The sequence below is a fragment of the Suncus etruscus genome, chromosome 15 (genome assembly GCF_024139225.1).
Source record: "Suncus etruscus isolate mSunEtr1 chromosome 15, mSunEtr1.pri.cur, whole genome shotgun sequence".
Taxonomy (NCBI): Eukaryota; Metazoa; Chordata; class Mammalia; order Eulipotyphla; family Soricidae; genus Suncus; species Suncus etruscus.
In genome coordinates this window covers 21460232-21486380 of record NC_064862.1, presented here as the reverse complement: position 1 = coordinate 21486380, position 26149 = coordinate 21460232, and the positions used below count along the sequence as shown (strand labels likewise).

The window sequence follows — 26149 nt, the reverse complement described above, 5'->3', positions numbered from 1 at the left end:
CTAAGAGCTACTGGGTGGCCTCCCCGGCTCTGCTCATTTCTCCTTCTTCCTTTTCAGGGTCCCCTGACCCCCAAGAGCAGGAGGCCTTCCTTCTTCATCTCCCGGGGTGCTCAGTGACCACCCAAGACAGCTCAGAGAATGGCACTGAAGGGTCTCTCCGTGTCACCCCTCTACCAGAGCCCCAACCTGAACAAGCTCAGGCTTTTGGCAGAGCCCGCCAAGAAGGTGAGCTCCCCGCTCAAGCACTTGGTGCCCTCCAGGACCAAACTCACCACCATCGAGGCCAAGAGAATCATGGCCGTGCTGGACCAAACCATCCAGAAGGTGGAGTGGGCGACACTGCTGTCGCCTGCCGCATTGCATCTCGACGCCCTGGAGGGGCTGCTGGAGGAGCACATCTTGCAGGTGCTGAGGGAACACGATGGTTTCTGCCAGGACCTTCTGGCCGGGGTGCGCTTCCTGGAGCAAGAAGACGGGCTGGCACGGGAGGAAGAGGGGCAAGAGCGTGAGGCAGGCCTGTTCCACCAGCACTTCCTCTCCGCTGAGCTGCAGGAGGGCCACCTGGCCATGCTGCAGGACCAGGTCAGGGACTCCACCCGGAACGTCCTCCGACTCCTGCTCACCAACCCCCAGGCGGCCAGAGTCCTGGAGTCGCAGGCCCTGAGCCGCAGCCCGGGCGCACAGGCCTTCATCGATGCCCTGAAGCAGCTCCGGGGGTTCCTGTTTGAGAGGCTCCTCACCAGCCCCATGGAACTTCGGGACAAGACCCAGTTCATCCACAACATCAGCAAGCAGAACAAGAGGAACCAGGAGATCATAGACGCGCTGGAAAAGGAACTGTCAGGAAGCATGAAGACCCGGGACACAGAGGTGGGTGTCTGCGGTAGAAGGGCACGGGGAGAATGAAGCTTTGTGGAGCTGGTTTCTCTGAGCACTGGCTGGAGAACCAGGTCTTGTAAATAAGCCCCTCCCCGGAGTGCCAGTAGCATGCAGTCTGTGGTAGGGAAGGGGAAGGGAGGTACTGAGGAGCCGAGTTGATGGATTTTGAGAACTAGGATGAAGGGTAAGTGTAGGGCATCCCCAAGAGAACCAATCTTCAGCCAAAGGACCTGGAAGTTAAGATGTGGAGAATGAGGGAACGAATGAGCCCAGCAAGGGAGGACAGGCAGAACTTTCCAGGCCAGGTCTGGGGGCAGGTACTGAGCTGTTTTCACAAACAGATGGAGGCCTGCCCTACAGCTGATACATGACGGGTCAGGGCTGGCCCCAACACTGCTCTCCTGGATGGAGACAGCCACAGTTCTCAATCCTGGCTCCGGGAAGGAAGACCCGGTGTGTGGACCTGGCCTGGCCACTCCAGAGCTCCAGAGAGCACTGAGGGAGAGGGCCAGGTTGGACCTGGGTTCCATTCTTAGCATCTCATGTGGTCTCCTGAGCCTGCCAGGAGCGATTTCTGAGCTCAGAGCCAGGAGGAACCCTAGGTGCTGCTGGGTGTGGCCCAAAAACAAAGGAACAAACAAAAAAAAAAAAAGGGAAGAAAGGAGATGACCCTCACCTGGTAATGACCCTCTGGGGACACACTAGTTCACTCACACAATGGCCCTTTGCACTGGCGTCTGATAGGTTGGGCAAGCTACAAAGGAGACATCCATGTTGAGTAGCTTGGGAGGGAAACCTCTAACGGAAATGAGCTCATGGAAACTCTTCTCTGTAAAAGGAAGGGATGGCCCCTTCCTGGCCACCTGAGGGACCCAGGCCTGTGGCCATGCTTCTGGGGACCCTCTTGTCTATGGTTTCTCTGGAAGAACCGGTCCTGGAAGACTTCCAGGACCACCTCCATCTTGAAACCCTGGGGATAAAGAGCAGCCTAGCCTTGAGTATTCACCTTCCTGCCCAGCACTGTGTCCATTTTGCAGGTGAGGGGCAGGTGCAGGGGTCGGTGCCCACTTGAGAAGCCACTCCTAGAAGTCTGGGGTGCCTCCCGGGGACCAGAGAGGGTCCCCACTGCTTTGCTGGCCCCCGTGAGTGGCAGACCCTGCAAGGTCCTCCATGTTTGACAGCTGCACGGTCCAGCTCTCCTGGGACTGGTGGTGCCATGCATGTCACCGGGCTTCAGAGTTAAGTCGGGATGATACCATCCTAAAGGCTGGAGGTCTGGGAGGAACTTCCAGCCCACCCACCTGCCTAGGTGGGTGCTTACCCCCAGACTCCCTCTCTGAACCCTTCATGAGAGCTGCCTCCTCTCCCCACAGTTGGAGAAAGAGAACTTTGTGATCCAGGAGTTGAAAAACCATTTGCACCAGGTGCTTAAATACTCCGAGAACAGCCTCCTGCGCACACGCCAGGAGGCGGAGAAGCAGCAGAAGCAGGACTACCGGGCCTCGCAAGCCCGCCTGGCCAAGACGCAGCAGGAGCTGCTGCTGCTGCGCTCCCAGCTGCACAACCTGACGCAGGAGAACCAGGAGGTGGAGCAGGCGCTTCGCAAGGTGCTGGGGAGTGGGGAGGAGGCAGGTGGCCTGGGCACGGGAGCAGAACCGCAGAGACTGGGAACCCTCCGGTGCCTCAGTTTCCTCCCCTAGAAGGGAGGGGAGCAGAGTGGGTGTGGCCAGAGTCAGCAAGGGGCAGGTGGGAGCACCCACTGCAGACCCCTGAGCAGCCACTATGTGACACCCTTTAGAAAAAATACAAAGTGGAGACTGAAATCGAGAACTGGATCCAGAAGTACGACATGGACATGGAGGAGAAGCAGGTGTGTTCACTGCTTCAGGAGGAGGTGTCTTCCCACTGCCACCAACTATCTGTCCGTCTATCCACCCACCCATTCATCCACCCATCCACCCACCCATTCACCCATCCACCCACCCACCCATTCACCCATCCATCCATTCATCCACCCATCCACCCACCCACCCATCTATCCATCCATTCACCCATCCATCTACCCACCCATCCACACACCCACCTATCATCCACCCACCCACCCATCCATCCAATCTACCTGTTTACCCCTACACTCATTCATCCATCATCCATCCATTCATTCATCAGTCCATCCATGGGCTCTGTGGCTACTCAAAGCCACCTAGCCTGGCAGTGCTCACTGGAAGGTGTGGTGGTGCTGGGGGTAGCCTGAGGGCTGAGGAAGCAACTTTGGGCTCTCCCTGCTCTCCAACCTTGGCCCTCTTCCTGGCCTTTCTCGAAACAATCCAGGCCTGCCCAGTGAGGCCCCAGAGCCTGGCATGCAGTGGCCCCTGCCCCACTCACTCACCTTCCTACCCAGGGTTTGTCCCACAGGAGATGGAGGGCGAGGCTGGGCAGGAAGGAGCCTCATAAGTCCCAGCCATGGCCTCTGCTGGCCCTGGCTCCCCCTAGTGCCCACATGCTGCACTGTCCACCCTTACTTGATCAGCTCCTGCTGAGATTGGGGGTCCCGCCCCCAGCATTGCAGGCCACTGACGAAGCTTTTCTTGGCTGCCTTCCTGGGTGCCCGTGTGTTTCAGAGCCCATTTCTGCCCGCCTTAGGGCTGTGTTGGTAGGAAGGTCCCCAGTCTTATGTACTTGTAGCCCACATAGGATGTGGCAGGAGGTCCGCAGAGGGGGAACCCTCTCCTGGTGCTCGCCATCCTGCTTTTTGGGAGCATGTGGCTGAACTCAGCCAGGGATTCTGGCATGCCACAGAAGGGGCCCTGTGCCCAGAAAAGCGCCAGTCGGGGCCTCACTCTGGCCGCTGGAACTTCAATAAGGATCTTAGGAGACTGGGGTTTGTCTGGGCACAAGGTGGTGGTAGGAAGTAGGCTGCAATTGACATGGTCCAGGGGTCTCTGGAAGGACTTTGCTTCCAGAGAAACTGGGTGGAAGGGAAATGCTCAAGATCGATCAAGGGCTAGAGGGTCAGCTTTGGGTTCTGGGAACTCATGGTGGGGTCCCCAGTACCCCGCTCCAGGAGAGCACATTCTTCTGTATGTGTTTTTGGGCCATACTTGGCAGTGCTCAGAGGTTACTCCTGACTCTGCGCTCAGAAATTGCTCCTGGCTCGGGCACTGTATGGGATGCTGGGGATCAAACCTGGGTCGGCCACACTCGAGGCCCAAAAACATCCTCCCTGCTGTGCTAGGATGAGTTCGAGGAGCTGGACAGCATCCACAAGGAGGAGAAGATCCAGCTGCAGGAGCTGCAGGATCGGTACAACACGCTGGTGGAGGAGTTCGCGCAGATCCAGCAGGAGCGCGAGATCAGCTCCAAGAAGAAGATGGAGGCGGAGCAGGAGATGCTGCGCATGGTGCGGGCCGCCACGCTCATCCAGGCCGTGTGGAAGGGCTACCTGGTCCGCTCCATGATGAAGTCCAGGAGGAAGAAGCGGGGCAAGGGCAAGGGCAAGGAGGAAGTCAAGAGCAAGCGCAAGAACAAGAAGATGGGCAGCCTCAAGGAGCTGAGCCCCGAGGAGACCTTCCTGGAGGAGAGAGGCCTGGAGGAGAGGGGGGACGAGGAGAGGGAAGGCGAGAGGGAGGAGGAAAAATACAAGGGCAAGAGGAGGAAGGGCAGGGGCAAGAAATGAGCCCTGACCTTGGGGGGGGGGGCTCACCCCCCCCAAAGAGAACCCAGAAATGGAGTCTGGGGACATTAACTATCTTTCAGTTAAAAGGCAACTTCAGGGATCCTAAAGGAATGGCTTGGGTTTGATCCCCAGAACCCACCACGATTAAGCCCAGAGCACTGCTGGGTGTGGCCCAAAGTCCAAATGAGAAAACGAGAAAAATAAATAAAAACCATGTTCAACTCAGTTGCACCGCACACAGAAAAGATCATGTACACCAGATCTGCTGGCTGGGCACTGTGAGCACACAAGCGGTTTCTGCAGAGAGGGGTAGAGGGTGGAGGCCGGGCTGACGACCACCTGCCCAACAGAGGTGACCCCACAGACCCCAGCCATGAGGCCTGCTCTCCACCTGGCAAAAGAGCTGGGTACTGCTTTGTGGCAAAGGTGGGAAACACGGGTGGGCTTGCTGACCTGCTTTCCGACCCAGACCCCAGAGGCAGAGCTGGACCCTTGGGTCAGGTGTCCTGGCTGGATATGCCAGGCTCAATGGATCCCAGTCAGTCTCTCCTACCAGTCACTTAACCACACACACACCCCTAACACCACCTGCATCCCAGAAAAAAGCAATGGGTGGCTCTCAGGGCACTGTTGTCTGTAAATATATTTAATACCCTAAGATAAAGACACTGATTAGACAGGGAAACGAGATGCCTCCAGCTTCTGCAGGAAACACCTCCTGGGCCGGAAGTGGGGCCTGGGGCTGTGCAGACTGCAGGATGGGAAAGGAACAGGGTCTCCCCAGAAGCTCCCCAGGCACCATACAACCAGTGCCTGTGATTTGAGGACTGGGTGCTCTCAAATCCACACGTGTAGAGCAGTTTGCACCAAGTCTGTCAGAATGTGGGGCCACACCCCACTTTGACCCCCTCCCCAGGGGGAGGGCTCAGACCTCATTTCCAAGGGGGTTTTGCATTCTGGGTGGTTCCGCCTTGACGGGGGGTGGCTGGCACTGAGACACTGGCAGAATGAGCCCTGGGAGTAACCAGGGGAGTCCGGAAGGTCACCGGGGATGGGGAAGGCTTGGGACCCCGAGGCCCATTTGCAGGGGGTGCCAAGGGCCGCCCCCCATGGCCATTGAGGTGAGTGAGGGAGTGGGAACGGGCCCTCCCCGAAGGGCAGGGAGAGCCCAGCCTGGGGGCAGATGCCACCCTGGGCTCTGCCCGAGAGGGAGTGATGGGATGAACTGCGGGCAGTGGGTTCTCCCTGGGGTGGGGCGGGTGGCTGCCCTGAGGGGTGGCTGGGGGGGTCCAGATGAGGGCATGGAGCTTCGCAGCGTCCCCCTTGGCCATCCATGGGGTCTTGCAACTGGTGACCGCAGGGCGGGAGCCAAACAAGGACTCATCGCAATAAGAGGGCGTGTGGTTGATGAGCCTGGCAAAGGAAAGAGAAATGCAGTGAGCCCCCAAACCTTGACCTGGCCACACTCCTGATGCCACCTACATAGAAGTCCTTGTGCCCCAATCAGGGATTGTGCCCACAGCTCTCCCATGGACTACAGTGCTCCCTTTCTGTCAGCTGTTCCAGGTCAAGGGCTTAGATCCGGCACTGAGACAATTTGCATAGTCCATTGTCCTGGGTATAATGATTGGCTCAGAATCAGCCACATGACCTATTCTGTCCAATGAGAGCCTGCCTTGGGACTTTGGCTGAACTCAGCAGGAAGGGGCTGCTTTTCCAGCCACCTGGCCTGGTCAGGTGTGGGAGAAATAGCAGACACCGAGAGAGAGTCCAGAGACAGTTCAAGCCCCAGTACAGGAGCTCCACTGTCCTCTCTCTGGATATATGTTGCCACCTGCAAGCAAGAAATCTAGTGAAACCTTAGTTGGCTATCCCACCATCCCTTTTCTAGAACCCAGCCCTTCCCTTTTTTCACAGGCCTTGTTAGCCAGAACTTCTGCTGTCCTGTGCCCTTCCATGGACCCCATTGCTTGCTGCTCTCCACCTGATGGTGATGATGGAACCAGGTTTTGTTTTGTTTTCATTTTTATTTTTTGGTTTTTGGGCCACACCCAGAAGCGCTCTGGGGTTCCTCCTGGCTCTGTGCCCAGAAATCGCTCCTGGCAGGCTCGGAGGACCATATGGGATGCCAGGGATCGAACCCAGGTCTGTCCCTGATCAGCTGCATGCAACACAAAAGGTCCTACTGCTGTGCTATCATTCCAACCCGTTTTTTGTTTTTAGACCATACCCAGCAGTACTCAGGAATGTATAGGATGCCAGGATCAAACCCTGGTCAGCCACAAAGCAAACATCTTGCCCACTGTGTACTATCTCTCCAGATTCCTAGAGTTCAGCTGTTATCTCATCCAACAGGCAGGTTCCCAAGGTAAGCCTCCTCCTCTGGTGCCTTCTGATTTTGGCCCACACTCAGCAATGTTCAGGGGTTATACCTGGCTCTGTGCTCAGAAATTACCAATTGGGGCCAGAGATAGCATGGAGGCAGGGGGTTTGCCTTGCATGCAAAAGGTCATTGGTTCGGGCCCGGAGATATAGCACAGCGGCGTTTGCCTTGCAAGCAGCCGATCCAGGACCAAAGGTGGTTGGTTCGAATCCCGGTGTCCCATATGGTCCACCGTGCCTGCCAGGAGCTATTTCTGAGCAGACAGCCAGGAGTAACCCCTGAGCACCGCTGGGTGTGGCCCAAAAACAAAACAAAAAAAAAAGGTCATTGGTTCGAATCCTGGCATCCCATATGGTCCCTCGAGCCAGCCAGAAGCGATTTCTGAGCACAGAGCCAGGAGTAACGCCTGAGCATTGCTGGGTGTGACCCAAAAACCAAAAACAAAAAAAAACAAAAAAAAAAAGAAATTACCCATTGTGGGCTTGGAGGACCATATGGGATACTGGGGATCAAAGGTTCGCTACCAGCAAAGCAAGCACCCTCCTTGTTGTGCTATTATAGGCTCATCTCTGGTGCCTTGAGGCTCAGAAGGAATCCGAAATCCAGTCAGGAAGGGAACTATTCCCAACATTCCATGTGTGGAATCATAAAGGGGAAATTTAGGTTAAGTGAGGTCATTAGGGTGGGGCCTTAATCCAAAAGAATCAGTGCCCCTTTGAGAGGACAGCAGGCAGGGTTGTCTCGGAGCAGAGGTCTCTCGAGAACTTTAAGAAGCCTTCACTTAAGAGCTGCTCAGGAGAAAACAACCCTGCTGGCAACTGGCCTTATTTGCACCCTGTGCAAACAGAACTCTGCATGGACTTCTCCCAGGCTGAGGTCTGTTGTGACCTTGTCCTGAAGGGACAGTCTGTATCTGCAAACAACCTCTGTCAAGAAACCATGGGGGACCATATGGCCACCCATCCCTGCTTGCTTCCAAGTGATGGTAAATGGAAACAATCCGACCCATCTATCTCTGATCTGGAACAGTCTGGGCCAAGTCCCATTCCAGAAAAGGCAAGACACCTTTTCAAAATATTGATCACATCCATGTCACTTCAGGGCTGAGACCCGAGCACTGAGCACTGAGCTGTGATCAAATCGATGCTCGGCTCTGAGCCGGTTGTCTGGGTGGGATACTAGGCTGGGTTTGGACCTGCAAGCTTCCCTCCTGCTGGCTCAGGGTCCCTGAACTGCTAAGTCCCAGTGCTGCATGCATGTCACAGGACTCTCCTCTCCAATGCCACCAGCTGAGGAGCACAGGTCTGGTTTTATCCCCCCCCCCCGGGGGGGGGGGGTGTCCTCAGAGGACAGAGCCCATGAGCAGCATTGTCCGCCATGCATTACCTGTACTTGTTCTTCTTCCTAGGGGTGATGCTGGGGGTGCTGCCCCTGGAGGAAGGGGATATTGGGGATGCTCCCAGGCTCCCTCCTGTGCTTCGAGGGGCTTTCTGCACCCAGGGAGGGTCGAAGTCTGGCGGAGCGGGCCGGGCACCTGCTGGGCTTCCAAACAGTGTCTCGTCCACGTAAGACGCCTTGGCCCGGCTGCGAGGCCTTGGGTGCAGAGCCTTCATCCCCCCAACAGCCATCTGCACTGGAGTGTTCAAGCTGCCCGAGGTCTCCAACCACAGTAGAGTGCTGCGCCCACTAGGCCCTGCTTCTGGAGTCTCCTGTGGGAATGAATGAGGGGGGCACCCCAGAGTCAGCTCTGTGCTGGCCAAGAGTTTGGAAGGGGCTGGAGTTCCTGGGGTCCTAGCTCCATCTGTCCCCCGCCACAGAAGGGAGTTGCCAACCTACACTGGCCCTTTAGAAACTTTGTGTTTGTTTTGGATCAAGCTCAGCTATGCTAAGGGCTTACCTTCTGAGGTGCCTAGAGATCACTCCTGGAGAGGCTGGGGAGGCAAATAGGACACCAGGGATCGAATCTGGGTGGGCTGCTTGCAAGGCAACTACCTTCCCCTATTGCTCTGGCTCCACTTGTAAGAAACTTGGTTAATCTGCCACTGAGGTGTGGGGAGTGAAGAGAGAGGAGAGGGGGAGAGAGAGGAGGGAGGAATAGAGAAAAGGGACAAGAGAGAAAGAAAGGAGGAGGAGGGGGGGAGACAGAGAGAGAGAGAGAGAGAGAGAGAGAGAGAGAGAGAGAGAGAGAGAGAGAGAGAGAGAGAGAGAGAAGGGGGGGAACAGAGAAAAGGGACGAGAGAGAGAGGGAGATGCCAATGACAAGTACTGAATGAAATCATTTACATTCAGAGCACAGCCAGAGTGCACAATAAATATTGACAGAAGGTTGCCAAGGTGAAGGTACAATGGAAGCTGGAAACCAACCAGAAAACAAAGGTGGGAGGCAGGAGACAGGAGGGCGCCAACCAATAACTCCCGTGCACAAACGGGGAGCAGATCAGACAGTAGGGCTTGATCCTACCACCTACCTCGTTCCAAGGGGTCCATAAGCATCGTGGCCTTAACCCTTCCAACAGTCCAGTCTCTGGGCGTCCATTCGGCCCATTGTACAGATGGTAAAACTGAGACTTCAACCAAATGGTACCTTCAAGGGAGCAGGTCACAGTTGATGCTGCTGAAATTGGGGAGGAGGCTGGGGGCGGGAAAAAGCATCAGTTAGAAACAGACAACGAGGGCTCATTCGACTCCCCTCTTTTCTTTGCACCCAGAAATCACTCCTAGTGGTGCTGGGGGTGAGGTGGGGTTCCTAGACAGGATGTAGGGAAGAAAAACACTAGTTAGCCCCATGCAAGGCAAATCCCTCCCTGCTATAGTACCACTCCAGCCCTTTTCTGCCTTTTCTGTAGCATTATTATTATTATTATTATTATTATTATTAGGTTTTGGATCACACCGGGCAGCGCTCAGGGGTTACTCCTGGCTCTATGCTCAGAAATCGCTCCTGGCAGGCTTGGGGGAGGGGACCATACAGGATGCTGGGATTTGAACCACCGTCCTTCTGCATGCAAGGCAAAAACTACATCCATGCCATCTCTCCGGCCCCCTTATTTTGTTTTGGGGCCACACCTGGCAATGCCCAGGGTTGTGCTACACCTCCTGGGCTCTGTCCTGGGGAACTCCCTCCTAGGGGTGGGTGTTTAGGAGACCCTATGGAAGGCCTGGGATGGAACCCAGGTTGCCCGAATGCAATGCAAAAGCTGTAGGCTCAGGGCTGCAGCCAGCATCAACCTTCCCCTTCCCTGCCTAGCCCGAGCCAGGCTCCCCTTGACAAGTCCCCGCACCAGGGATATCCCTTACCTGGGGCATTAGGCCGCACCTAGCCCCAACCCCAGCCCCATCCCCAGCCCTAGTCCCAACCCAGCACAGCCAGCCAGCCAGCCCAGAGCAAGCGACTTGCGCGCGCAGCCTCGGACTGAACCATTCGGCGCCACCTGCGGAGGGTGCGTGCTATGCAGAGCCCGGCCGGAGCCCCTCCAGGAGCCCTCCAAAGCCCAGCTCGGGGTCAAAGAGCGGTTTTAAATGCGTGTCAAAGGCCTTGAGAGCCAGTCCGGCCGAGCTTGCGCGGGGCTCTGCAGGTTGGGGCTCCCCAAAGCCGAAGCGCACCCCCTGCGCTCATGGACTATTCCGCGGGCGCCGCCCCCGTCCGCTCTTGGCCCGGCCCGGCCCGCATGGCGGCGCAGAGGCGCGCGGCGGGCGCTTCTCGGGGGCGCTCGACCATGGCGCAGTGGAGCAAGAAGAGGAAGAAGGGGCAGCGGCGGCGGCGGCAGGGCGCGGACCCCCGGGCGCAAGGCAGCGACTCGGACGATGGCGACTTCGAGGTGCCCGCGGGGGACGACGCCCGCGCGCCCAAGGTGGGAGAACGCGGCGGGGCCCGGGGAGGGAGGCCGGGATCCTCCCCTCGAAGACGTCGGGAGCACCCCCCCGCCAAGACGCCGGGCGCCCCTAAAGGGTCTGGGGGTCCCGGGGCGCTGGCGAGGGTCCGCGCGCTTCTCATTGGCTGCCCGGAGGGCTCGGGGCGGGCTTAAGCGCGCTCTCCTCCAATCACAAGTGCGGGAGGGTCTCCGCTCGCTTCTCATTGGCTGACCGGCTCGCTCGGGACGGGCTTAAGTGCGCTCTCCTTCAGTGACAAGTACGGGAGGGTCCGCTCGCTTCTCATTGGCTACTTGGCGCGTTCGGGGGCGGGCTTAAGTGCTCTTTCCTCCAATCACAAGTGAGGGAGGGTCCCCGCTCGCTTCTCATTGGCTTTCTGGAGCGCTTGGGGCGGGCTTAAGTGCGGTCTCCTTCAGTGACAAGTGCGGGAGGTCCGCTCGCTTCCTATTGGCTGTCCGGCGTGCTCGGGGCGGGCTTAAGTGCGCTCTCATCCAATCACAAGTGCGGGAGGGAGGATCCGCGCGCTTCTTATTGGCTGCTCGGCGCCTTCGGGGCGGGCATAAGTGCGCTCTCGTCCAATGGCAAGTGCGGGCGCTGGAGGCGCGGCTTTGAGAGTTTGGGGGGGGGTTCCTGAGCTTCTGGACCACGTGGGACACTGCTTGAGAATTGGGTGGGAGCCCTATAAGGGACACCCCACCCCTGGGAACTGGTCCTGTAGGTGTTGAGCGACCCCTCCCATACCCAGCATTAAGACCCCCTGCTGGGAAGTGGGGGAAGGATGGAAGGAGGGAGCTCCCCAGGGTCCCAGGATTTGGTGGGAAGTGGTCCCCCAACCCACCCTCTGTACCCCTATCCCCAGGAGTAGTGGGGTGCAAGGATTAGGTGATGGCCAACCCCAGCCCCTCCACCCCACTCCCACTGTTCTCTGGCCTCTCTGCCAGCCCTAGCTGGCAAACTTTCCCCCACACATAGCAAAGACCAAATTTTCAGGCCTTTGGGGCCATCCCGGGTCACTGTCTTCTCTGTTTTGTTTTGTTGTTCCGCACAGTCTTCTAAAATGCAAAAAGCACAGGCCCAGCAAGATAGATAAGGCTCTTGTCTTGCACGTGGTCCACCTGGGTTTGACACCTGGCATGCCTTATGGTCCTCTGAAGCCTGCCAGGAGTGATCCATCCCTTGAGTACAGAGCCAGGAGTAACTTCTAAAGCATCAACAAGAGTTGATCCCAAAACAAAACCAAAAATGGCAAATGTGGGGCCAGATTTATAGCACAGCAAGGAGGGTCTCTTACCTGGCATGCTGGCTGGCCAGATTTCCATCCCTGCCATTTTATTTGCTTCCTGGAACCCATCAGGAGTGAGCCCTGAGCACTGTGCCCAAACAAACCAAGCAACAAAAATGTGAAAAGTGCTGGGTGCATGGAGGGTGAGGGTGCGGGACTGTCCCATGGAAGGAGTAGGGACCCCGAGCCAGGCTCTGGTTCTTGTCTCTGTGACAGCCTCATGACCCGCCTCCCATCACCCCTCGGAACCACCATTCCGTCCTTGAGATGTGGACGCCATCATGTCGCCCATTTCACAAAGTCCGTGTGGGTGGCCAAGTGTGTGGATATAGAGTTTATTGCAAGCCTTGCTTTCTGTGGTCTCTGTGATTTTGTCTTTGACATTTCATAAATGTCCCCCCCGAGACGAGGGGGTAGTGGGAAGTCTGAGAGGCACTCCAGAGGAGGTATTAGGAACTTACAGGCCATTCCCAGAGAGGAGGGACAGAGGGCAGGTGAGGCCTAAGAAAGTCAGAATGGTGCGGGAAATGGGGACACACATTTCAGAGGAGACTAGGGCCTGGGAGTGTGACTTAGTTTCCTTTGTGGTGCCCTGGGTTTGATCCCCAGCACAGTCAACAAAAGAAAGAGGGAACAATTTGTTGGGATCTTGTTTCTTTTTTTGAGGGGGGAGGGGGGTTTGATGGGAGGCCACACCTGGTGTTGCTCTTGAGTAACTCCTGGAGCCTCAGGGACCAAATGGGATGCTGAGTCTCTAATCCTGGTTGACCATATGCTGGGCCAAAACACCACACCCTAACAACTGCTATAACTCTGGCCCCAGGGAGAAGTAATTTGGAAAACCTTAATTTTGACTTTGGGATTTTGAGTGCTAGCTGTGGGGATGCACAGGATGAAAATAATGGTGATGATGATGGTGGAGGGGGCAGAAGATAGGGCTGGTGGTGATGGTGGTGGTGATGATAATGGGGGTGATGAAAATGGGGTGGTGGGGTTAGTGGTGGTTGAAATAGTGACGGTGGTGCCATTCTCGGCCTCTGCTCTTCACTCTACCCTTGAATGAGACTAAGGCCCTTGACGCCCGTTTCCCAGCTGTGGCTTTGCAGGTTCCTGGAGTTGAACCCCTTGCCACAAATTGACTGTGGGTCGGTGATAGGCTGGAGTGGGACCCCGGCGGAGTTGGGGACAGTGCTTGCTGGCTGGCCTCTGGGCCTGCCCAGGGGGGCTCTGCACTGTAGCCTTAAGGGTCTGTTTGAGGGGAGACCGCCTGAGGTCGGATGACTCAGCTCTGTCCCTTTGTCCAGCTGGCGCCCGGTCGACCCCTGCCCGCCTTCCCCTCCTCGGAATGCACGTCGGACGTGGAGCCGGACACACGGGAGATGGTGCGGGCCCAGAACAAGAAGAAGAAGAAGTCAGGAGGCTTCCAGTCCATGGGTAGGTGGAGCGGTCTCTGGTCCTGTGGGCGAGGGGGCCGGGATGGGCACAGACATTACAGGAGTGGGGTGAGGACAGGAATTGCTGGGAATGGGCAGGGGTGGGCAGGAGTTTTGGGTACAGACAGATGGACACACAGGCAGGAGTTGCGGGTCCATCCACAGCGGGTCCATCTGCCACTGTCCATTCCCAACTGTCCTGTGTCCCCATAGGCCTGAGCTACCCTGTGTTCAAAGGCATCATGAAGAAGGGCTACAAGGTGCCCACACCTATCCAGAGGAAGGTATGGACAGGGCTGGGATCTCCTTCATCACGGTTGGCTACTACCCAGGGCAGCAGGCGGTGCTTCTGTGCAGTTCTGGTTCTGTGCTTGGGGACTGCCTGGGCTTAGAAGCTGGACCTCAGCCAATCAATCAATCAATCAATCAAGTCTTAAAAAAAGTGGGGGGGGGGGCCCCCGGAGAGATAGCACAGCGGTGTTTGCCTTGCAAGCAGCTGATCCAGGACCAAAGGTGGTTGGTTCGAATCCCGGTGTCCCATAAGGTCCCCCGTGCCTGCCAGGAGCTATTTCTGAGCAGACAGCCAGGAGTAACCCCTGAGCAATGCCAGGTGTGGCCCAAAAACCAAAAAAAAAAAAAAAAGTGGGGGGCTGGAGAGATGGCACAGTGGTAGTGCGTTTGCCTTGCACACAGCCAACACAGCATGGACCCCGGTTTGATTCCCGGCATCCCATATGGTCCCCCGAGCCTGCCGGGGGGTGATTTCTGAGCACAGAGCTAGGAGTGACCTCTGAGCACCGCTGGGTATGGCCCAACAGCCAATCAATCAATAAAGTTTAAAAAAAAAAAGAAGCTGAGCCCCCCACTTCTGGAGCTCTGGGCCCTGCTCTGGGCTTCTGGAGCAAGGCCTGACCCTGCCCTTCCAGCTCTGGCACAAGCTGTGGGCAGTGAGCTGTCTGAGCCTGGAGGGAGGCCAAGGGACTGTGGCCAGGGGTTGGAACAGTGTGGCTGGCCCCTCGTCCCAGGACCCCCCTCTTGTTTTACCCCGTCCCCCACAGACGATCCCGCTGATCCTGGATGGCAAGGATGTGGTGGCCATGGCACGGACGGGCAGTGGCAAGACCGCCTGCTTCCTCATCCCCATGTTCGAGCGGCTCAAGGCCCGAAGTGCCCAGAGTGGGGCCCGTGCCCTGGTGCTCTCACCCACTCGTGAGCTGGCGCTGCAGACCATGAAGTTCACCAAAGAGGTGCGGGATATGTGTGTGTATGGCTCGGGGGGAGGGGCAGCAATCAGCAGAGGGGTTCCAGTGGCTGAGTAAGGCCTCTCTTCCCCCATCCCTTTTTTTTTCCTTCTCTCCCTGTAGCTGGGCAAGTTCACTGGCCTCAAGACCGCCCTGATCCTCGGTGGAGACAAGTAAGTGAGAACTCATCTGGTCCCACGTATGCTTTGGCATTTTGGGGAGGACCAAAGGCTCTGCCCGCTCGCTCAGGACTGACTTCCCGGTGCCTGTGATGTGCCAGACCTGCCCAGTGGCTTCACCCACAGTCTAAAGGGGTCATTCCTGGTCGTGCGATGCTGGGCAGGGGATCCTGGACAAACCCTGTACTTGGTTCCTGGCCCTGCCCGAGTTCAGGTGTCACCCTGGGAAGGGTCCCAGTCTCCTGAGAGGTCTTTGCAGCTCAGTCTGTGTCCATCTTCCTGAACAATGGACAGCAGTGTCTGCCCCAGCTGACACTCCCACCCTCCACCCCATATCTTCCCTTAGTGCCTTTGCCTGACATGAGAACCACTTTTCCTGAACATGATTGTCCAACAGTCTTTCTGGGCTGGACCTGGCCAGAATCCCAACCCGCCCCACCCCCGTCCGCAATTGTCCCCAGGGTGCTCTGGGTAACAACTGGAGTTCAGGGTCTGACCCTCCAATAATTGAGTCCAGAGCCTCTCAATGGAGCCGGCAGTTCCAGGACAGGCCACTAGGTGGCGCTGTGGTCCCAAGCAGCCATGGGTGCTCTTTGGGGCCCTGTCCATAGATAGGGTCAGCCCTTTACTTTTGGGGTCTCCTCGCTCAGGGCAGAGCCTTCATCAGGTCTGTCAGATCCATACCGAGGACCCGGCTATGTGTGGGGCCTCCCCTGGGCAGCTGGTCATGGGAAATAGAGGTGGCTTCCACCTCAGCTAACCCCCCACCTCTTCTAGGATGGAGGATCAGTTTGCGGCGCTGCATGAGAACCCCGACATGTGAGTGTGGGGCTGGGGCCATGCTCTGGGGTCCCCGCCAGGCGGCACCCTAGCTGAGCCACTGGTGAGCGAGGAGGGCTGGGCTGGTGGTGCTGATCCCTGGGTGACCAGGCCATGTACCCCTCGTTCCCCACTTCCAGAATCATTGCCACCCCTGGGCGTCTGGTGCATGTGGCCGTGGAGATGAGCCTGAAGCTGCAGAGTGTGGAATATGTGGTGTTTGACGAGGCTGACAGGTGAGGCTTCCAGCGGGCCTAGATACCACAAAGCCAGGAGACCCCAGGGCGAGGGGCTGTCGAGGTCTGTACCAAGCATTGTCCGCCAGACTCTGAAGCTCCCACACGTCTTTTTTTTTGGGTGGGGGGTCACATCCAGCAGCGCTCAGGGGTTACTCCTGGGTCTATGCTCAGAAATCGCCCCTGGCAGGCACAGGGGACCATATGGGATGCCGGGATTCGAACCACCGTCCTTCTGCATGAAAGGCAAATGCCTTAGTAACCTCCATGCTATCTCTCCGGCCCCCGCTCCCATATGTCTTGCTTTGGTTTGATTTTTCCAAAAAGCCTTGGGATCAACCCCAAGTCTCATAGGATGTGGGGTGTTTGCATCAGCCTTTGAGCCCCTCCTTGTCCTGAGAGGACAAGGAGGCAACAGGCCCGAGAGATCGTTTTTTGTTTGTTTTTTTTTGTTTGTTTTTGGGCCACACCCGGCGGTGCTCAGGGGTTACTCCTGGCTGTCTGCTCAGAAATAGCTCCTGGCAGGCACGGGGGACCATATGGGAGACCGGGATTCGAACCAACCACCTTAGGTCCTGGATCAGCTGCTTGCAAGGCAAACGCCGCTGTACTATCTCTCCGGGCCCAGGCCTGAGAGATCGTACATCATCGGGCAGGGAGTGTGCTTGCCCAGGTTCCATCCCTGGCACTCCATATGGGCTCCTGTACTACCAGGAGTGGCCCCCAAAGTGAAAAAGTAAAGACTATTAGAATCATAAACTCATGATTTCCAGGTGATGGAAAGTTTGCAGGTGGAAGGCTGCGCCCAACCAGCTTCCCCAAACTACTGGGCAACCTTGTGACTGCCCAGGGTAAAGTGGGGGTGAAACATGCCCCCCCCCAACCCTTGGGGGGAACCACAGGCTTAATCTAATGGGTGACGCATGTGGGCCTCCTGGAGCCGGACTTGGCACCCAGCAAGGGCCGCTGTGATGCTGAGTGAGGCCAAGGTAGGGAGGGCCCTTCATGTTGGGGAGAGGAGAGTTGAAGTTAGGGGGCAGAGCCGGGATCCAGGCACCTTTCTGATCTGTACCCCTTCCTGTCTTCTTTCCTCCCAATCCTCTCTTGTCTCTTTGCTTTGGGATTTTTCTTGTTTGTCTTGGCCATACTCGGTGGTGCTCAGGGTTTACTCCCTCTGGCTCTGCATGCTGGGAATCAAACCCAGGTCCACTGCAGGCAAGGCAAGGGCCTCACCGCCATGCTATTACTCCCCTCACTCCCATCCTCTTTTCCAGGCTCTTCGAAATGGGGTTTGCGGAGCAGCTGCAGGAGATCATTGGCCGCCTCCCCGGGGGCCACCAGACCGTGCTTTTCTCAGCCACCCTGCCCAAACTGCTGGTGGAGTTCGCCCGGGCTGGTGAGTGTCTTGGAGGCAAAGGTGGGGTGGTTGGTGGGGGGGGTCTGGGGGACTGCCTCATCACAGACTCCCCTGCTCACCACAGGCCTCACGGAGCCCGTGCTCATACGGCTGGATGTGGACACCAAACTCAACGAGCAGCTCAAGGTGAGGCGCACCGGCCCTCCCCTGGCTACGGACTCGGTGACCAGGCCTCTCCTGGTTGCCGCACCAACTGATCCCCTGTCTGTCCCCCAGACATCCTTCTTCCTGGTTCGAGAGGACACCAAGGCCGCTGTGCTCCTGCACCTGCTGCGCGGCGTGGTGCGCCCCCAGGACCAGACCGTGGTGTTTGTGGCCACTAAGCACCATGCTGAGTACCTCAGCGAGGTAGGGCCCCCCCTGATCTGGGCTAGCTTGGCGTTGCAGGTCCATGTGCAGCCACCAGAGGGAAACACGCAAGCAGGACACGGGCCCCTTGTTTCTTGGGAAAATATTCTGAAATCAGAAGTAAATAATACCAGGGCCAGGGCTGGGGCCGAGTATTCCATGGGTTGGTTTGCACCGGGAAGGTCCAGTTTCTAGTCCTGGCATCCTGTGGTCCCCCAAGTACCACCAGGTCTGCTTCCTCCCCACCCCAATGGAATCCGCAAATACGTAGTAAAAATACTTCAAGTTCGTCCATCCTGGCCCCCCTTTCATTTTCCATGGACTTGCTGGCCACTTCCTACCCGGTGTTTGCCATCAGCTGGACAGTACGAGCAGTTTAATGGATTTTCCACACGTTTGCCCCTAACCCACCACAGCCAGGTCAGAATTGGGGGTCGAGGAGGGCTGGAGTGACAGGATAGTGGAAGGGGCGCTGACTTGACCAGCACTGGCCCACCAGGGTTTGATCTGCTGTACCGCATATGGTCCCTAAGTGCCGCCAGGAGTGAGTCCTGAATGCAGAGCCAAGCGTAAATCTTGAGCCTCACCAGCTTTTGCCCCCAAAGCATAAGGAAAAAGTAGGGGAGTTCCCTGCCCAACCCCGGCCCTGTTCACCCTATCCTCTAATCAGCCCCCACCGCCACCACTTCCCCGCTCTGGTATCTGGGGACACAGTTCACTGGGTTTCACGGAGTCCTTGGGCCGCCTCCACACAGCTGCAGGTCACGCTCAAATGAGCCCAAACTGTTCACACCTTCTCAGCTTCCTGTGTTTGTTCTGGGCCATTCTCTGCTTCAGGGACTGTGGGATGGGGGGGGGGGGGGAGGAGCACAGGGAAGGCAGAGAGGTCAGGTATCAGGCCCAGGGTCACACAGCTGCTGGCTGATGGAGTCGTGCTGGGTTGGGGTTCACCTCTGCTGGCTGAGGGGGATCCTACTGAGATAGATTGGGGTCACTTCTGTTGCCACCCCCTCTGACACCAGGCAGCCTGCAGAGACAGTAGATGACGTCGCCTGTCCCGCCTAGCCCATCAGGCTAGGATTCACTTGTCCTCCAAGGTGCAGACTTCTGGGTCATTGTCCCCCACCGTTACTGTCTTCTCACCGGCCCCCTCCTCTCCCGGCAGCTGCTGACGACCCAAGGAGTGAGCTGCGCCCATATTTACAGCGCCCTGGACCAGACAGCCCGCAAGATCAACCTGGCCAAGTTCACGCATGGCAAGTGCTCAGTGCTGTTAGTGACCGACCTGGCGGCCCGAGGCCTGGACATCCCCCTTCTGGACAACGTGGTCAACTACAGCTTTCCCGCCAAGGGCAAGCTTTTCCTGCACCGCGTGGGTGAGGCTCCCACTGCCCCATCCCCAGAAACAGGGCAGAGGGTGCCGCTCACTCAGACTGGCCCTGGACCCCCATCCTGGCTCATTCTCTCTACCTCCTCCTGCCCAGAGCTGGAACCTGCCTCTAGCACCTTCTGAGGGCCCCTTTGATCCCTGAAAGGATTCATAGGCCCCCTCTGTGCGGGTGCTGGCAGGATCTCTGTACTCACTGCCTGCTCAGGCTTCCCCCCTTTTCTTCCCCTTACTGAGCATTCCAGGCTTCATACATGGTGGTGGGCTGGGGGGAGGGCCTTAGGTGGCCCCACCCATCACTGATGATTGACACATGTCCCAGCCTCAGCGTACGTGCGTGTGTGTGCGTGTGCGTGTGTGTGTGTGTGTGTGTGTGTGTGTGTGTGTGCGCGCGCGCGCGCTCGTGCTCTGAGAGGTGTGCTCTCAGGGAGGCACACCTGCATGTCTGCATGCATGTTTGTGCTTGCGTGTGTGTGTGTGTGTGTGTGTCTGCTTGCATGTGTGTGTTCCTCTTTGCTGGGTTGTGAGGAGCCCTCCCCTAGCCGCAGTTTCCATGGCTCTGGGGAGGGCCTGCCGTGCCCCACATTTCTGGGCAGGGTTCCTGGCACCCCCACAGGGAATGTCTCGGCAGCATATATCAGGGCTCCCGAAAGAACTATGCACAGGTGAGGGCTGGAGAGATACCACAGCGGTTAGGGTGTCTGCCTTGCTGACCCGGGCCAGACACAGGTAGGATCCCGGGCATCCCATATGGTCCCCCGAGCCTGTCAGGAGCGATTTCTGAGTGCAGAGCCAGGAGTGACCCCTGAGCGCTGCCAGGTGTGGCCCCAAAACAAAAAAAATAGAACAAAACACTTTGCACAGGTGGGAAATGGCATGTGCAGGCAGAGGTCTCTGAAGCAGACACAGCCACACTGATGGGTGTGGTATCCCTCCCCATGGTGCCTGGCACCAGCACCTGCTTCATATCCGTGTGCATCCCGAGGATTTTCCTTCACCCCAGAGCCTCACTCTGGAAGAGGGTGGGGACACCCCCACACACAAGAGGCCTGTGTTTGAGGTTTGTTGCAGTCTCTTACCCAAAACCCATGTTTTTCAGCTACATCCAGTGGTCTCGGGGCTTCTTCCTGACAGGGCTCAGGAACCATACAGAGTTCTTGGGTTCAAACCCAGTCTTTTTTTTTTTTTTTTTTTTTTTTTTTTCTGTGGTTTTTGGGTCACACCCGGCAGTGCTCAGGGGTTATTCCTGGCTCCAGGCTCAGAAATTGCTCCTGGCAGGCACAGGGGACCATATGGGATGCCGGGATTCGAACCGATGACCTCCTGCATGAAAGGCAAATGCCTTACCTCCATGCTATCTCTCCGGCCCCTCAAACCCAGTCTTGACAGCTGCATGGAAGACAAACACCCTCCCTTCTCTGCTACCACTCTGGTCCTTATCTCTCTTCTTATAGCACATTTGCAGCCTTGGGAACCATGCAAACAGAGTAGTGGGCCTTTTGCCAGTTAAACTTTACTCCTAAGGCCATTGTGATAGCACAGCAAGAGGGTGCTTGCTTTGCATATGACCAACCCAGCTTCGATCCCCGGCATCCCATATGGTCCCTTAAGCACTGCCGGGAGTAATTCCTGAGTGCAGTCTGGAGTTAGCCCTGAGTACCTCCACACATGGCCTCAAACCAAACCAAAAATAATTTTTTTTTTAACTGGAATAGAGGATCCCCGGGCCAGTTTACCACTTTTCCTAAACCAGTTGATTTTGTATATTTGGGGTGTCTGGTCCTTGTGTCTCAGGATGGCTCCTGCCAACCTTGCTCTTGCCCTTCTCTGCAGCCAGGAGGGTCCGCGGGGCTGTGGCGACTCTAATCCATGCAGAGCTGGCATTGCCCTGCACGCCACTTCGGGCCCAGCCAGCTACCTTGGTCCTGCCAGCATGATGAGTCCAGTCCCATGTCCTCCTCCAACAGGCCGCGTGGCCCGGGCCGGCCGGAGTGGCACCGCCTACTCCCTCGTGGCTCCCGACGAGCTCCCCTACCTGCTGGACTTGCACCTGTTCCTGGGCCGCAGCCTTACCCTGGCCCGCCCCCAGGACACACTCCCCGGTGAGTGATCCCAAAAAAGGTCCTTAGGGTTTAACTCTGGTTCTGGGCGGCCTGGCCAGGCTGTGGCCTTTCCCAGGGGTTCTGATTCGCACAGCACTGCCCCCTCCCCATCTCATTTGCAGGCTCCATCCAGGCCCTGCATGTGACTGATTTGGGAGGCAGGGGTGAACTGGTTTAGCCTAGGCTCCGAGAACTCTTCCCTCCCCCATTTCCATGTGTTTGTGCCTCCAGGGTCCATGTGTCTGTCCCTGCAAGGTCTGTGTTGGTCCATTTAGGGTTGGGTTCATGGGTCCATTGTGCAGGGTCTGTGTGTCCATCTATTCTGAGTCCGTGTGTCCATCCATGCTGAGTGTCCGGCAAACGTTCTTTCCCACAGGCCTCATCGCCTCTGCCCTAGTGGCCCAAGTCCCTTAGGGAGGGGAGAGGGACCCATTGTGACCAGGCCCCTCTGAAAGGACTCAGGAGGCCCCGGGCACAGACGTCCAGGCCCGTTCAGGTTTCCCGGGTCAGTGCAGCGCCCAGAGGTAGGAAGGCGGTGTGAGAGCTCGGGGTCTCTGATGGGCCTGCTGTCCCCTGCCTGCAGCGGGGCCTGCAGATGGCGTGCTGGGCCGGGTGCCTCAGACCGTGGTGGACGACGAGGACGGTGGCCTGCGAACCTCGCTAGAGGCATCGCTGGAGCTGCGGGGCCTGAGCCGCGTGGCTGACAACGCGCAGCACCAGTACTTGCGCTCAAGGCCAGCGCCCTCGCCTGAGTCCATCAAGAGGGCCAAGGAGCTGGACGTGGGGGCGCTGGGTCTGCACCCGCTTTTCAGTGAGTCCTTGGGGGTGGTGGGAGAGGCACGATCAAGCACTGCCCTGTCTCCCCCCCACCCAAACTTTCACACCCTGCCTGTCCCCCACAGGCTCACGCTGTGAGGAGCAGGAGCTGCAGAGGCTACAGCTGGTGGACAGAATCAGGGGCTACCGTGCCCGGTCGGTGAGTTGGGCCCCCTCGCTCACCCCTCACCCACGGCCTGTGGGACCTCGGGAGCAGCTTCCCCAGTCTGTCTCCTTTGAGCTCCTGGGCCCAGTAGGAGCAAACAGGGTTGTGGGGAGGGGTGGAGGTAAAAGGCTCTGGATGGCTCCGGAAGGCTCTCTGGAAGGTTCACCCTACTCCTGCCCCCTCCCTCGCCCCCCAGCCTGAGCTGATCTGGCCACGGTGTCTGGATTTTTGGGTTTTGCTTTTTTTGTTTTTTTTTTTTTTTGGGGGCCACACCTAGCTAGCAGTGCTCAGGGCTTGTTACTGACTCTGTGCTCAGGAATCACTCCTGGTGGTCTCTAGGGAGCACACAGGATGCCAGGGATCAAACTCGGGTTAGCCATCTGCAAAGCAAGTGCCGTCACCAATGTCCTGTCATTGGCCATGGGGCCTTGGGGCTTGGGTGCCTGCTGTGCACCCCTGGGGCTGAGAGGTGCAGCTCTAAAGTGCCCAGGCTGGGGGTTCCGGGTGATGGACCCAGGTGTGACCCCCAAACACATTCACAGACCATCTTCGAGATCAACGCCTCCAGCCGTGACCCGGGTAGCCAGGTGATGCGGGCTAAGCGGCGCAGGGACTGCAAGGCCATTGCCAGCTTCCAGCAAGACCTGCAGGCGCGGCAGCACCAGGCCCCAGCCAGGCCGCAGGTGGCCCCAGAGGAGCAGCAGCAAAAGGAGGAGGATGAGGAGAGTCAGAGAGTGGAGGAGGACGGTTTGAGAGTGGAGGTGGATGGCCAGAGAGTGGAGGTACGGCCTAAAGCAGGGAACCTGGAGGCTGGAAGGGCTGGACACAGGCCCCCGGGGTCTCTAGCCCCACCCCACCTGTGGAGGTCAGCCTGCCTCGGTCTCCCTGTCTCAGGATGTCTTCACGGAGGTTGTGGGCCAGAAGCGGCAACAACCTGGACCTGCCCGCAGAGCTAAGAGGCGCCGGGAGATGGCGGGACAGCGTGACCAGGACTTCTACGTGCCCTACCGGCCCAAGGACTTCGACAGCGAGCGGGGGTGAGTGGCCAGCTCTGTGCCCTGCTGCAGAGGGAGGGTGGGCATCGCTCCATCCACCTGCCCTGACCCTCACCTCTCCTTGCCTCTGTAGCCTGAGCGTCTGTGGTGATGGAGGTGCCTTCGAGCAGCAGGCGGCCGGCGCCGTCCTAGATCTGATGGGGGATGAAGCCCAGAACCTCACCCGTGGCCGGCAGCAACTCAAGTGGTGAGTGACTTCAGGGACCCGTGACCGTGTGTGACCCCTGTCCTGCCTGGATCCCGCTGTGGGCTCTAAGACCATGACCCCTGACCCCCGCCTGATCGTCCTGGCTGAGTGTTTTCAGACGCAGCAGGGACATTTGCTTCCACTTGGCCTTCGAGTCTCAGCAGCGGGGCTCTGGCCTTTGGTCCCATTGCCTGCCAGGCCTTGTGCCCCATTGCTTCACTGTGGATACCAGTTCCAGAGGAGTGATGTGGCTTCACCCCAGGATGGCGCTGGGGACCCTCCACGGGTGCCACCCCTCACCCCAGCCCCCTAGAGTGGTGCTTATGCCCAGGCCCAGGAAAGGGAGTGATGTGGGCAGGGAGCATCCACTGAGAAGATTGGGGGGAATGGGGTTATTGTGGGGGGAGGCCAGTTCCCCTACATCCCTAAATTTCCCTCCACCACAACCTGCCCCATCCTGTGCCCTGCAGGGATCGGAAGAAAAAGCGTTTCGTGGGACAGACGGGACAGGAGGACAAGAAGAAGATCAAGACCGAGAGCGGCCGCTTCATCAGCAGCTCCTACAAGAGAGACCTGTATCCAGGAGGGCGTGGCCATCGCCGATGGGAGGGGCCAGGGCCAGTGGGTGGGGCTGTGACTGGGGGCGGGGACAGGGCATAGCCAGTGGTCAGTTGAGCAGCCTCCCCTCCCATCTTGCCATGTCCAGTGCCCCATCAGACTGGGTATTTGCCAGGGTGGGCCCCCCGGCCGTGGCATCTCTCAGCCTCACACAGCAGCTTTCTTAACGCGGCTTCCCAGCTACCAGAAGTGGAAGCAGAAACAGAAGATCAATGACCGGGATTCGGAGGATGAAGGCCCTTCCAACCATCGAGCCCCGGAGCGCAGGGGTGGGAGGTGGGGCCGAGGCCAAGGTGAGAATTTTCCCCACCCCGGGTCTCCCCCAAAGCCCGTGTGGAAAGTTGTGCCTATCACCTTCTGGGGACCTTGCCAAGCTGTGGTGGGGTTCATCTCTACTGCAGTCAATATAGGGCCAGCTGTCGACAGCGCCCCCTCCTCCCGTGGGCTCAGGGAGGACCTCGCAGCTGGTTGTGCTGTTGGGGGGATCAGGCTGGATTCTGACCACCTTTGGAAGAAAACTCACTGCCCAGTCTACATAAAGGGATGGCTCGTGGCACCCCTACGAAGGGGTTCTTGGCACCTGCCAGTCACCCCCTCCCAGGAGCTGCTGGCTGCCTCAGTGTCAGAGCCTGTCCCGCAGACTCACTGCCTGCTCCCTGCTCCCCTCTTTCTTGGTGAGGCTTCACCGCCCCTCCATGCTCAGGCCCCCCCCATGCTGTCAGTTTCACCCCAGTCATCTGCCTTTCCCTTTCCTTCTGTCTTGGCTTTCAACTGCCTCTTGGCATTGCTCTTTGGTCTGTTTGCTTTTCTGTCTCTCACTCTGGCCCTGTCCTCCCTTCTGTTTCTCTTCTTAGATCTCTTTTTGCGCCCTCCCTCTTCATCCGGGTCCCACCCATGTCTGGTCCTCTCAACACACATACCCACGTGCTTGTATTCACACTCCTGGTTTTCCCCTGGCTGCCTGGGAGGGCAGGGGGACTGCCACTGGGGTAGTGGACCTGTCACTTAGGCTGCTGCCCTAATGCTTGACTGTGCTGAGCAGGGGACGGGGATGGGTCTCTCTTGTGCCTCAAGTCTCCAGGCTGGCCTAAGGGGGCTGCATTTCACACCGAGTGGCTTCTGGTCCTCGGCCACTCCTGGGGGAGTCTGTCCTGAGCCCTGCCCATCTCTCATTGGTTCATTCACATCAGGGCCAGTATGGGGGGGAGGGGCATGATTGGGAATCCAGAAAGGACAAAAAGATGTTGTCAGTGACTGACTCGGACCTAAAAGCCGCTGCTGGGGCTTGAACTCCTTTAGTTCCGGCCGGAGGCCTCACATACTGAGCACCGCCATAGGTTGCCAGAACTTTATTAATCACCAACTGTGTGCCAGCCACTAGGGTTCTGCTTCAGGGACTGGTCCAGAGGCTGGTGGGAGGAGGAGATGGTGTGGGGCTGAAGGCTGACCCCTGCCCCCGTGTCCTGGCAGGTGCCTCCCAGTCCCGAACTCCAGGGGCCCCCATGGGCCCCGTGCGCTCCGAGCTCAAGACCAAGCAGCAGATCCTGAAGCAGCGACGCCACCGCCAGAAAATGCAGTTTCTGCAGCGCGGGGGCCTGAAGCAGCTCTCTGCCCGCAATCGACGCCGGGTGCAAGAGCTGAAGAAGGGCGCCTTTGGTCGGGGCGCCCCCTCAAAGAAAGGCAAGATGAGGAAGAGGATGTAAGGGAGGTGCTGGGCTTCAAGGATGTCAGCTCAGGTGCCCTGGGGGTGCCACCAGAAGTGTGCTGGACCGGACTGGACCGATGTCCTCGAAGAACAACCCTACATGGCCAGAAAAACTGCTACGATGAGGATATTTGAGCAGGGTCTTGAAGTAGGAGTTTTCCAGCGGAGGCCTGGCAGGCAGACCGGGACCGAGCTGGCGGTTTGCTGCTGCTTCCTGTTCAGGGTTCAGGGGTCATTGTCCACATGGGTCTGACCCTTGACTGCCAGTAGAATGTTTTTAATAAACTTGTTGAGCACAGCGGCCCCCCTACAGTGTAGTCTTGGAAAAGGGCCTTGATGGATGGAGCAGT

The 26149-nt window shown here is 57.9% G+C and overlaps 3 protein-coding genes across 3 annotated transcripts; 2 read left to right on the top strand and 1 right to left on the bottom strand.

The window, feature by feature from the left end:
- The first annotated feature begins 62 nt into the window (after positions 1-62).
- On the top strand, positions 63-4555 carry IQCD (IQ motif containing D). The gene is made up of 4 exons (XM_049787775.1): positions 63-870; positions 2253-2486; positions 2678-2749; positions 4115-4555. Exons 1-4 carry the CDS (start codon positions 139-141, stop codon positions 4553-4555), a joined length of 1479 nt encoding a protein of 492 aa, XP_049643732.1. The 5' UTR covers positions 63-138.
- Positions 4556-5183: 628 nt separating this feature from the next.
- RITA1 (RBPJ interacting and tubulin associated 1) lies at positions 5184-9589 on the bottom strand (the record flags this gene model as incomplete). The annotated part of the gene is made up of 3 exons (XM_049787774.1): positions 5184-5968; positions 8325-8647; positions 9407-9589. Coding segments are annotated over 3 exons (987 nt in total), but the record flags the coding sequence as incomplete, so codon positions are not given.
- A 1017-nt stretch (positions 9590-10606) lies between these two features.
- Positions 10607-26097, top strand: DDX54 (DEAD-box helicase 54). The gene is made up of 20 exons (XM_049788777.1): positions 10607-10789; positions 13395-13524; positions 13737-13807; positions 14582-14770; positions 14888-14937; positions 15721-15762; positions 15903-15998; positions 17273-17394; positions 17480-17541; positions 17632-17763; positions 18929-19139; positions 21118-21252; positions 21836-22063; positions 22155-22228; positions 22777-23016; positions 23129-23271; positions 23363-23476; positions 23947-24051; positions 24275-24387; positions 25565-26097. The coding sequence occupies exons 1-20, from the start codon at positions 10607-10609 to the stop codon at positions 25795-25797; spliced, it is 2673 nt and encodes an 890-aa protein (XP_049644734.1). The 3' UTR covers positions 25798-26097.
- The last annotated feature ends 52 nt before the right edge of the window (positions 26098-26149 follow it).

What these genes read in the sequence shown, in the direction of transcription:
- IQCD (XM_049787775.1), top strand. Translation starts at nt 139, where the DNA reads ATGGCACTGAAGGGTCTCTCCGTGTCACCCCTCTACCAGAGCCCCAAC. An exon ending in TGAAGACCCGGGACACAGAG is followed by an intron (nt 871 to 2,252) that starts GTGGGTGTCTGC and finishes CTCTCCCCACAG; the next exon opens with TTGGAGAAAGAGAACTTTGT. An exon ending in TGGAGCAGGCGCTTCGCAAG is followed by an intron (nt 2,487 to 2,677) that starts GTGCTGGGGAGT and finishes GACACCCTTTAG; the next exon opens with AAAAAATACAAAGTGGAGAC.
- DDX54 (XM_049788777.1), top strand. Translation starts at nt 10,607, where the DNA reads ATGGCGGCGCAGAGGCGCGCGGCGGGCGCTTCTCGGGGGCGCTCGACC. An exon ending in ACGACGCCCGCGCGCCCAAG is followed by an intron (nt 10,790 to 13,394) that starts GTGGGAGAACGC and finishes CCCTTTGTCCAG; the next exon opens with CTGGCGCCCGGTCGACCCCT. An exon ending in AACTCAACGAGCAGCTCAAG is followed by an intron (nt 17,542 to 17,631) that starts GTGAGGCGCACC and finishes TCTGTCCCCCAG; the next exon opens with ACATCCTTCTTCCTGGTTCG.